The 11,119-nt window shown below is 33.9% G+C and overlaps 1 protein-coding gene across 1 annotated transcript; it reads left to right on the top strand.

The window, feature by feature from the left end:
* Nucleotides 1–4,729: 4,729 nt before the first annotated feature.
* On the top strand, nt 4,730–9,025 carry LOC113761854 (phosphoglycerate mutase-like protein AT74H). Its single transcript, XM_027305010.1, has 2 exons — nt 4,730–5,605; nt 8,346–9,025. The coding sequence occupies exons 1-2, from the start codon at nt 5,098–5,100 to the stop codon at nt 8,768–8,770; spliced, it is 933 nt and encodes a 310-aa protein (XP_027160811.1). The 5' UTR covers nt 4,730–5,097; the 3' UTR covers nt 8,771–9,025.
* Nucleotides 9,026–11,119: the final 2,094 nt, after the last annotated feature.

The raw sequence follows: 11,119 nt of genomic DNA on the forward strand, positions 1-11,119 counted from the left end.
AAAATATTTCACAACCCCTAATATTTCGACATGCTCCCAGAAACATAACATTGGAAAGAGGTTAATGATACATTCGTTGACGTGGTATAGTAACTGCACAAAGTTTTCTCAAAAACAACTTTGCTGCAGTCTAGAGTCAAAGTCCAATTTCCCAGTTATTAACCTCTTGTCATCACAGAAGCATTAAAAAATAACCACTTGCAAAAATAACAACCATTTCACCCTCTCTCATCATATTCTTTCTTTTAGTCCATACACAACATGATGTACTACTACCGTGTACCACACCTCCGCATGGAGAACCTTGCACTAAAATCACACCACCTATATTTGGAGTGACCCCACACAGGCTTTGGCTCTTTTTCTACACCTGTATTACACTTCCTTCTATACCTGGTGTCGGAGTTACACTCAGGGCTGAAAGACAAGCAAGCTACTCAATATTGGAATTTAGCTTGTTTGAGCTTGGTTCGCCAACTGAACATACTACAAGAACGGCATTTAGTGTTCATTAAAATTTCAAGCTCAACTCTTGTTTTTTATCGTGGACTGGAATGATCATGGAATCTCATTGATATCAGAAGGGACAAGTGTCCCTACAATACCAGGTGCGAAAGTTAGTGTAACAGCAACATAATCCAAGGATATCCAAAATTCCCACTGCACCTCTGTCGCGCCAAAGGTAGGGTTTCTCCAATGATGACTACCCTCACAATGCTCATCTTCCATAGGAAAATTTTCACTTCTCCAAGTTTCCAATCAACTAAAGTTCAAATTTCAAAAGTACCTTCAAATCCACAACAAATTCAAAAGCTCAACCACTACTTTTTAGCTCTCCTTCAACAAGGCCATGGCAAATTTCCCTTTAATATCAAAATCAACATATTTTCTGATACAAGAACTTGTACTCATAAAGACATCAGTTCTACATGCAAGACTAATTCTTCATAAATTATAAAGTATTAATGAGTCTCATCCACATGTATTGCTCATATTGTCCTTTCTAACAATACAAAATTATGTTCAAAACTTAAAGGTAAAATGCAGCAAACATAATTTTGAACATATGATTATCAAGGCTGAACCCTCCAGTTACCTGCAAAAAGCAGCAAAGGTATAACAATCCCAGCAATGGAACTTCCCATTGTTAAGCTATCTTTAACTAATGGCTTCACCAAGATTGCATTTTTACATTCCACAAACACCTTTTGATCATTTTGAAAAAAAAAATGATCTTTTTTACAGAATTCACCAAGAAAATGATGTTTCTATGAATACATTCCATCCATTTTGTCTCGAATCATAGAAAACGTTAATTATTCAACCTTTTAGTTGAAAAATCATGGTCAAAACAAAAATCCCATGATCGGAAATTGTGGAAAAATGAAGATCAACAAATAAAGAATAATTATAATAATCGGGCACTCTGCTCTTAATCCCTTCCAGTTATTCCAGTTCAGGAGAAGAAAATCAAGAAATTTGAGGCGATTAATTGAAGGGGTGATTTGGAATGAATGAAAATGGCATTCTTGATTTCAGATTGGCGCAGCCGTAAAGACACGTTTACGGATCAAAGAGCCAAAGAAGCTCTTTTTCTCCCGTGTGGAAACGTTAAACGAACCAAAGGGACCTTTGGGAGGATTTGAATTGGTGGACCCCATCTGATTTCGTCAAATCCTAAAAAAAAAAAAAAAATAGATGTTAGGTTAATAAAATCCCTCCACACTGATTTTATTATTTGAAATATTTTTTTAAAATAAAATTACAAGAAACCCAAAATTGTGGGAGTTCACAAGCTATTTACAATTCAAACTAACTCACAAATAGTCAAAATTACAACTCAATAGAAATACAGTGGAATCTCGATTTTAATCACTAGACCAAATCTTAATAGTTTTTTGATTCGAGGTTCTGTTTGAATTAACTGTTTTTAAAGATATTTTTGAAATATTTTATTATAGTTGCGTGTATGAAAAAATTTTACTATAAATATTTTTTATTGTATTTTTAGAGGAATTTTTGAAATATATATATATATTGGGGTACCTTTTAAAGTTAAAAAAAATTTTAAAGTACTTTTAAAAATTAACACTTCCACTCTAGTGATGGTAGCGGTGATGGATGGGGGTGGGGGTGGAAAATGTTGTAGAATTTAAATTTTTTTTAATTCTTTTATATATTTGTGAATCATTTTTGATATATTATATAGATAAAATATTTTTATTTGTATATTATTATAATATTATATTTGAAAATTAGTTTTTAAACCATTAATATTTCGAAAAAAATACAAGGATATAGCCATGGAATGAAAACGTTATGATTAGGGATGGCAAATGGGGACGGGTGCCCGCGGGCAACCGCCCCGCGGGGGGCTCTCGGGGCGGGGGTTGGGGCGGGGGCGGGGGGGAATTTTTTCCCCCCGTTTAGAACGGGGCGGGGGGCGGGGGAGTATACCCCGCCCCGCCACCCGCAAAAAAAAAATTATATATATAATTATATATAATATGTAATTTAATTAGTTATAAACTTATGATAATGATATTATTAGTTAGATGTATTATATAATGTATATTAGTGTATGTAATATAATTAATATTATCAATTATACGAATAATTAGACATGTCTACTAATAGAATTTATTAATTAGTTATACTAAATTTACTAATACATTTATACTAAATTTCTAATTACACTTAATAGAATAACACTTTTTTCTCAAAAAAAAAGCACAAACACAATAATGAATTAGTGATTGTATTTGTACCAAAAGTGAAAACTTAACTATTTTAGTTGTATTTATTTCATCATGTTGGATTGTATTCAAATAACTTTTGTTTGATTGTTTTTATGAGTTTCAATTGTAAAATTAAAATGAATAATAACTTGATGATGTGTTGATATTTTAGTACTTGATTATTTATTAAAATTTAACTATAATAAAATTTTATTAACCCCGCGAAAATTTTATTAACCCCGCGGGGGCACCCGTGGGGGAAGCGGGGGGCGGGGCGGGGGGAGTGGGAGGCGGGGGTCGGGGGGAATTAATAGGCAACGGGGCGGGGGCTGGGGGAGGGGTCCCCCGCCCCAACCTCGCCCCGTTGCCATCCCTAGTTATGATATCTAGGTTTGTTTGGATCATAGTCATTAAACCCAACTCGGGAAGGAACCCGGCGAAAGAGGTGGGTTAACGGGTTACTGGTTCAATCGGTGGGTGAGTGGTTGAACCGGTGGGTTACTAAATATATTTAAATATTATATTTCATAATTTTTTTATGAGATATATGATATAAATTGTAATAAATAATGCCATAGCAAAAGATCATTTAATTTAATTTGCTATAAAATAATTAATTAATATAAGAATCAATCAAATATAAAGTTATTTAGTAATACACCAAACTTCAAGTGTAAAGTTTTATCTATATTTAGTGTAATTATCTAGCTTATTTATGAATTTTAAGTGTAAAAAATTATTAAAAATAATATTTGTCTTTAAAATGAATTATGTAATATGTTATTTTTGAAATCCATTTTATAACTTATAGAGTTTGGAGGGTAATAAATTTTTATTAAAAGATTCCAATATATTTGTTTTAGAGAAAAAAAAATAGAATTGAAAAAACATTTATATATTATAATAAAGCTATTTTGTTAGCATATTTCGAAGTAGCCAGGTGATAAGTATGTTGTAGTGTATTGGATAGAGGTCTAAGGTTTGTATTCCAACAAAAGTAATAAAAATTTTCGACAAGACCCGATTCGTTGACAAAATCGGCCGAGTTTCCGGTTTAACCCTGGTTGGACCACCAGATCGTTGACTAGTCAACGGGCTCCTTGCTCAACCAATCTAATTTAAAATCAGGTCTGGTCCAATGGCTGGTTCACCGGTTCGATCGTCTGGTCGAGCCGAGTTTAATAACTATGTTTGGATAGAGTATTATTTGAAATGATTACTGTAACACTTTTTGTGATGTGATGTATGTGAGATAAAAAGGTATTTGGAAATATATAAAGGTGTGTTGAAAAATGTATTTATGATATAAACGAAATATTATTTGAGATATTTGTGCTATCCAAAGATCATTTGAATAAGATACAATCCATGGTAAATAGTAGTAGTATAATTTGTGATATAAATAAATATTATATTCAATTACTGTTCATGTAGGCTTAACTTTTATTATATCAAAATGGCGTAGTGTTGTTTGGATTTTATCTTTTAATTCGTTTATTATTAATATAAACAGTTCAGAACGATTGCCGTTGATAAGTGTTTGCGCTTTTATCTAAATTGAATTCTATACTTATATATCTCCATGATAAGCTTTAAAATTCTAGATAAATTACTTTATAAAAAAATATCATTCATTTTCAAGAAAAATTCCAAAAAGCAAATGCCCTAACACCAAGTGATCTATTGTATTTGTTAAATTATAGATCTGTAATTTCTAATACATGTATAACCTATCATTACAACAATAATTTGTCAATCAAATTGTGCAAGATGGTTTCCCCAATTTGCTTTTTTTTTTTAAAAAAAAAAAGCAGATGAAGTTGGGGCACAACCGTCACAATAGCAACGGTTTTGAACTATTAACGGTCTTGATTGGCCAAAAAAGTATCGTACAGCTTAAATTTGTACATCAACTTTAACAATAATATCCATGAAACCCCCAAAAAGATTGTTAGCATTAAGTTAACAACCTCCCGTCCCCTTTCATGGAGTCAGTCAGAGTCAGTCATGGATCGCCATCACCGCCATTGAAAGGTAAATTCTTGGTCAAACTGAAAACCCCCTTTAAATCCTGCTGTAATTATACTTCTTCAAGTTTCATCCTGTCTTCCCACTGTCCAGTTTGATTCCTTTCACAAATCAAAACTCCTCCCTTGGTCCAGTTTGTCCCCATCAAACACTCCCAAAATAACCAAATAAAAAAGCCAAAAAAAAAAAACCCAAAAAATCCCATTCAAATCCCACCAAATCCCCCTCACCTCCATACTTATATAAACCCCATGTGGTATTAGTTCTTCTGCCAACAAAGATCTTTTCTTTCTTTTTCATTTTTTGGTTCATTTTCTTTTTCCTGCCCAAAATGATAACCAGTAATTCTACTGGTAACCATGTCCATCAGCATCATCAGCAGAAATCTCATTCTCATTCTCACCATAGAAATCTACCCAAGAGAATAATCTTGGTCCGGCATGGCGAAAGCGAAGGGAACAAAGATGACTCGGCATACGTTGCCACCCCGGATTACAGAATCCCATTAACTTCTACTGGCATTTCCCAAGCTCGGCAAGCCGGATTAGGCATCAGGCAGGTGGTTTCCGATCAGGGTTCTTCTCAGAATTGGAGAATTTACTTCTATGTCTCTCCTTATGAGCGCACGCGCTCCACGCTCCGGGAGATCGGCCGGGAATTTTCTAGGCGTCGAGTGATCGGTGTCCGGGAAGAGTGCAGGATTAGGGAACAAGATTTTGGGAATTTTCAGGTGGCGGAGAGGATGAAGATTATTAAAGAGACCAGAGAGAAGTTTGGGAGGTTCTTTTATCGGTTTCCTGAAGGCGAATCGGCGGCCGATGTCTATGACAGGGTTTCCAGTAAGTGGAATTTAAACAAAAAAAAAAAGAATTAGTCTTTGTTTTTTATTTTTTGTAACAGGTTGTTTTTATTTTTATTTGGAAGTGTTTAAACTATTGATTTTTAGAATTTCTTGAATTGTTTGGATTGCTGTTGTTTTGGATGTTTGCAGAAATATAAACTTTTTTGGCCTTTTGCTTTGCTTGGATTCTACTATTTACAGGATATAGGATATAGTACTAAGATTATTGGTTGTCTGACCAGGTTAGCTAGAGTAGTTATTTTGGAATAAAAAAGAGCTTGAATCATTAAGTTGTACACATAAAATAAAATAATGTGTGGGATGATAATGCATGCGAGTGTGTGCTGGTTGGGAAAATCAATATTTTATTTGGTTGAGTATGATTTAGAATTGTAGCAATATAACATTGGGACACTGGAATAGCGTTTGAAAAAGACACTAGAATTTTCAGCAGCAACCGAGCATACACTTTTAAACTTGCTACTAGATGTGTCAAAGTTTCAAATTTAGGTTATTGAGGTATTGGATATAATTTCTTGACCAAAAGGTTTAGGAAATTAGACAATGGAATGCATTCGCAGACATATATTTGGTGGTGCAGATTAAGTAACTGGAATGCACTTGCAGACATATATGTAGTGGTCTGGATTAAGTAAATGTGGGAGATAATAAGCTTTGTTTAGATTCATTTGGTTGAATTCGGTTGATCATTTCATAAACACCTATTGGGGTACCTAAAAAGACAAGGCTTGGATGATTGTTGCCTGAACTGTGGTTGAGCGATGAATCGGCGCCACACTTTACGAAGTGAAACCCCCAACTAGAAATGTTGTAAATTTGAACTAGTAGTAGCCCATCAATTAAGTCCTCTAGGTAATAGATGCTAATTGTTTAGACTTCCTTCTGTTTCTCAGCCCTTTTCAAGGATCTCAGCATCACTTTATTAAATTAGCTGTTTATTGACTAGATGTAAGCACTCTGATTGACATAATTGGAAACTTAATTTAAAAGAATGGGCAATAAAGCACTTCATCGTGAATCTTAGCATAGCTGATGAACTCAGGAAATTGTGATGACAAGTTAGATGCTGATCAGTAGCTGTAATACGAAACAAGTATCAAAGTGTAGCATATGAATGCATGATCAGTACTTGCAGCCACTACTGTCACATTTTGGAGTTTGGTTCTAAGTCCTGTATGTGAAAAGCTCTTTGTATCTGCAGCCTTGTCGAACCCATATGCATTTTCTTTAGAACACAAACTTACATTCAATTCTGCACTTTTTTTATGTGAGGATAATTTCTACTAACCTGTCTAGATTGCAAAAGTATCTTTGCTGACACCTTAACTGGTAATTGTCTCTCTTTTCTTGATCATTCTTAAGCTTCACCTGCTAATCTGATTCTTGTTTAGCTTTTATGAGTATATTCTCTGTGTCAACTCTAATGTATGGCTGTTGGTCAGTGGAGATGTGTGATTTATAACGTTATATATCCCATTGGCTCTCCTGGTCCTTTCTGTTCTGTTATTTCTTATTCAGATGTGTGCCTCAATTATTTATGGATATAATTACTTGGTTCTAAAAATAACAAAAGTGACTGGATCAAAAGAGATAAGATTGTCAATTTGTCCATTGTGGTTTGCAATACATATTAGACAGTCAAAAAAAAAAAATTTTTTTTTTTTTTTGCTAGCTTCATTTTGGATACAAACTTGTTGCATCTCAAATTCAAGTTTATCCTAATTCTTTTATTAAGTCAAATCTATCATATCTTTATATCAGTTCTCTGCATTGGATGGTTGTCCATTCATAATCACATTTTTTTGAGTTTATTCCTTATTACATGATTATTCTTTATAACTCAAATTAAAAGAAAAGCTATCTATTTTTTTTGGGTGTTTTCTTTGTGACTTTTTCTTAGGAATGATCAGAAGTTCATATTAGCCTTTCTCTTTAGCAGTTTTGGCAGTTAAACTTGGGTAATTTTTTTTTTCAAATTTCATATGTCCAAGTATCTCCTACTTCTGTGGCAAGCTTGAACTGTTGTGTTCTCATGTAATTTGTAGGATTGCATTTGCTTCTTCTGTGGACATAAAACCAATGCAACCAAAATCTGATTTTCCCTGTATATTAAATGAGTAAAGGCTGAAAGGGACTATGAGTTGGGATTGTATCTCGAGAGTAATTTATGACATTTGAGCCAACATTGTGCTCTTGTTTCTCCTACACATAACTTGTATTATCTAGAGATCTTTGCATTTCTTTTCTCACTATGATTTGCAACCATTATGTGTAGAATTGCTTCAGGCAGCCTAAGGACATCTGTGTTTGGGTTGGGCATTATTTGGAAAAGAACATTTGCTTGAATCACCAACACATTTTCTAATCATCTTTTTACCTTCCCAACTATCATTTTATCTCACATTTATCACATCATAAAAAGTGCTACAGTAATTATTTCATAAAACCCAACTTGGTGGCAAGCTTACATAATCACCTTTCCTGGCGTGAGCTCGTCATCATAAGCTGATGGATGAAGAGCTGAATGTATTGTTTTACTTGGTGACCGCTTAGAGGGCATAATTTTACTTGCCTAACAAAAAATTGTAGTTTTAAAATTTGGATATTTACTGAATCTAGATAAAGATGAAGTCTTTGTGAAAAATTGTTTGTTAATACTAGTTGCTAACAAATATTGAGTGCATATTTTTACTAATAAGTGACTGATTAACTTACAGGTTTCCTTGAATCTTTATGGAGGGATATAGACATGAACAGACTTCAACAAAACGCAGCTGATGACCTAAATCTCGTAATTGTATCTCATGGACTAGCTATTCGCGTCTTTCTCATGAAGTGGTTCAAGTGGACTGTAGAACAATTTGAGTATCTAAACAATCTTGGCAACTGCGAGTTTCGAGTTATGCAATTAGGCATTGGTGGAGAATATAGCTTGGCAGTCAATCATAGTGATGAAGAGATGCAAGCATGGGGGTTATCCTCAGATATGATAGCAGACCAGATGTGGCGAGCTCATGCCAAGAAGGGGGATTGGAATGAAAAGTGTCCTTGGTACCTTGATGCTTTCTTTGATAGCCTAGCTGAGACAGATGAAAGTTCTGAAGAAGATGATGAAAGCAAAGAGTTCTTGGACTGCGTGTGAAAGGGGTGTATATTTTCCAGTTCTCCTTTGGTTCAGTTGTATAGGCTATTTGTCACTTCTTTACTGTACTTCTAGGTGTCACACAACAATTCCCCCTGTATCTGTTTCGCCCCACATTCTCTTGTTAGGAGCTAAATATTTTCATGTCATAATGTGAAAACATCTCTTAGTTTAACATTGTGGAAATGACCTATTATACATTACATTGATGCCTCCATGGACATGAATCACAATAAACAAGTTGTTCGGTTTAAACCCTTGATTTAGCAAAAAGGTTGTGTGTATAAAGGTCCAACCAAGTAGGCCTATGTACAAAGTTGGAAGTTGGAACAATGGTAGCAAATTCCTTACATTGCATGTTATGTGAAAAATGGTTCAGATAGGGCTTTTTGTTTGCTCAGTCATTCAGATTGAGTTGAAAGCAATTTATGGGATTTAACATTTACTATAGGATAGCCCCATTGAAATCATGCATTTTTTACTCTTTGATCATCCAAGCCCCAAAAAGATAGGGCTCCAATATCTTCCATTTTTGTTTGGATTAAACTATACTAATTCAGAACTTGGGCAACTAGCTAGCTGTTTTGCCTAGTTTTGATCAACTGCAGCACATTGTTTGTAAAGCCCTCGGTCAAATGCTGCATCAAAAAGAGAGTATTGGAATAGTTTTCTGCAACCGAGTCTAAGTAGCTGCACAAATACTAGTTTTATAGCCATCCATGTGCAAGCAATTAATTATTAATTGGTCAACATATGTTCTTCTCTTCTTCCAATTTTCTATACTCATTCCCATCAGAATAGTTTTGTGCAATCCAGTCTTCATAGCTACACAAATACTAGATTTATTTTATAGCCATACATGAGCAAGCAATTGATTATTATTGGTCAACAAAGTTCTTCTCTTCTTTCAATTTCTATATTCATTTCCATTTCGTCTAGGCATTTGGAAATGAATATAGGGACTCGAAGTGAACAGGAACCTTTGATTGAATCGAATCTACATGGTTCAGATTGTGCCACGTCATTTCATCAAATGTCGTAGCACAACCTGAAGTGTTAAAGTTTTGAAGACCATGTCTATCCAAGTTTTGGCCAATATGTAACTACACAACTAGTTTCATAGCCATCCATGTGCAAGCTAATTAATACTAGTTTATTGGTCAAAATGGGTTCTTTCTTTTCTTCGAATTTTTGTATTCATTTCCATCTCTATCTTGCTTTAGCTGATTGAATTTGAATATATAACCATCGAAAAATCAACTAGAATTCATATACTTGAGAAGGATAAAGGAAAAGTATTCAAAAGTGATAAATCCATGTGTTGATATTAAAGGAAAAGGTTAAAAAAAAAAACGAAATGCCAAAAAAAAAGAATAAGTGAAAATATTATTTGGCAACATTATCTTAAGTGATCTTATTTTGGGTAAAATGTTAGCAAAAAGAAAAAAAAAAAGAAGTCAAATTTAATGTTGCTTGCTTTGGAATTTACGTCTTTCTCTATCTACGATCATAACTCAAAACTCATATGGTTTCCTGTACAAAAAAGGAAAAAATGATAATAAAACTTTTTCTTCTTACGCGGCAGTCGTCTTTAAGCATTGAGCAAATTAAGTCAATAGTCTTTTTGTGTTATCCTTTTAAAACTTTGTTTGGGTTGTGATCTTTTGGTGAAATTTTTTTAATGTTTTTCATGAATATTCTTTCTACACAATTTCTAATAATCTTTTTTACCTTACGTATATCAGATTCTAAATAGGTGTTATAGTAACTTTTCTCAAAAAACTCCCAAAAAAATGCAACCGAAATAGGATATTTTACCATTTCAACCTTCCTTTTGTTTTCTATCCTTGCCCTTTTAGAGGAATTCACATAGTAGAAATTACTTTTACAAATTTAACCTAAAACAGCCCAAGATTAGATTTCTCTCTGATTCAAACATAAAAAATTATGTTCTTTTATCTTAAGCCCTTTTTTTAATCCAATGATCTAATCCTTTGATAATTGAAAAAAGTCTGCCTAACCAAAATCGGCCTTGTTTGTATTGCCATTTTTCTCCACAAAATCTTTTCAATTTTTATGAACATATTTTTCAATAAAAACTCTAAAAAATAACCATCCAAATGGATTCTAAAACTAGTGTCGAACCGTCGATGGGATTAGACCAACTGGTAACGTTTATTTATAAATACACCGACCAAACTTTTCCCGACCACAGAGGAAGTCGTCCAAAACTATCAAACTTGACTAGAATTCAGAAGCCACAAATGCTGCATCCAATCATAAAAAAATGATAACCCCACGTTCCTATCACCATCCTATTCCCCTTTCCTCCTCCCATTCAAAAGCCAA

This window comes from Coffea eugenioides, chromosome 2 (genome assembly GCF_003713205.1).
Source record: "Coffea eugenioides isolate CCC68of chromosome 2, Ceug_1.0, whole genome shotgun sequence".
NCBI classification, from domain to species: domain Eukaryota; kingdom Viridiplantae; phylum Streptophyta; class Magnoliopsida; order Gentianales; family Rubiaceae; genus Coffea; species Coffea eugenioides.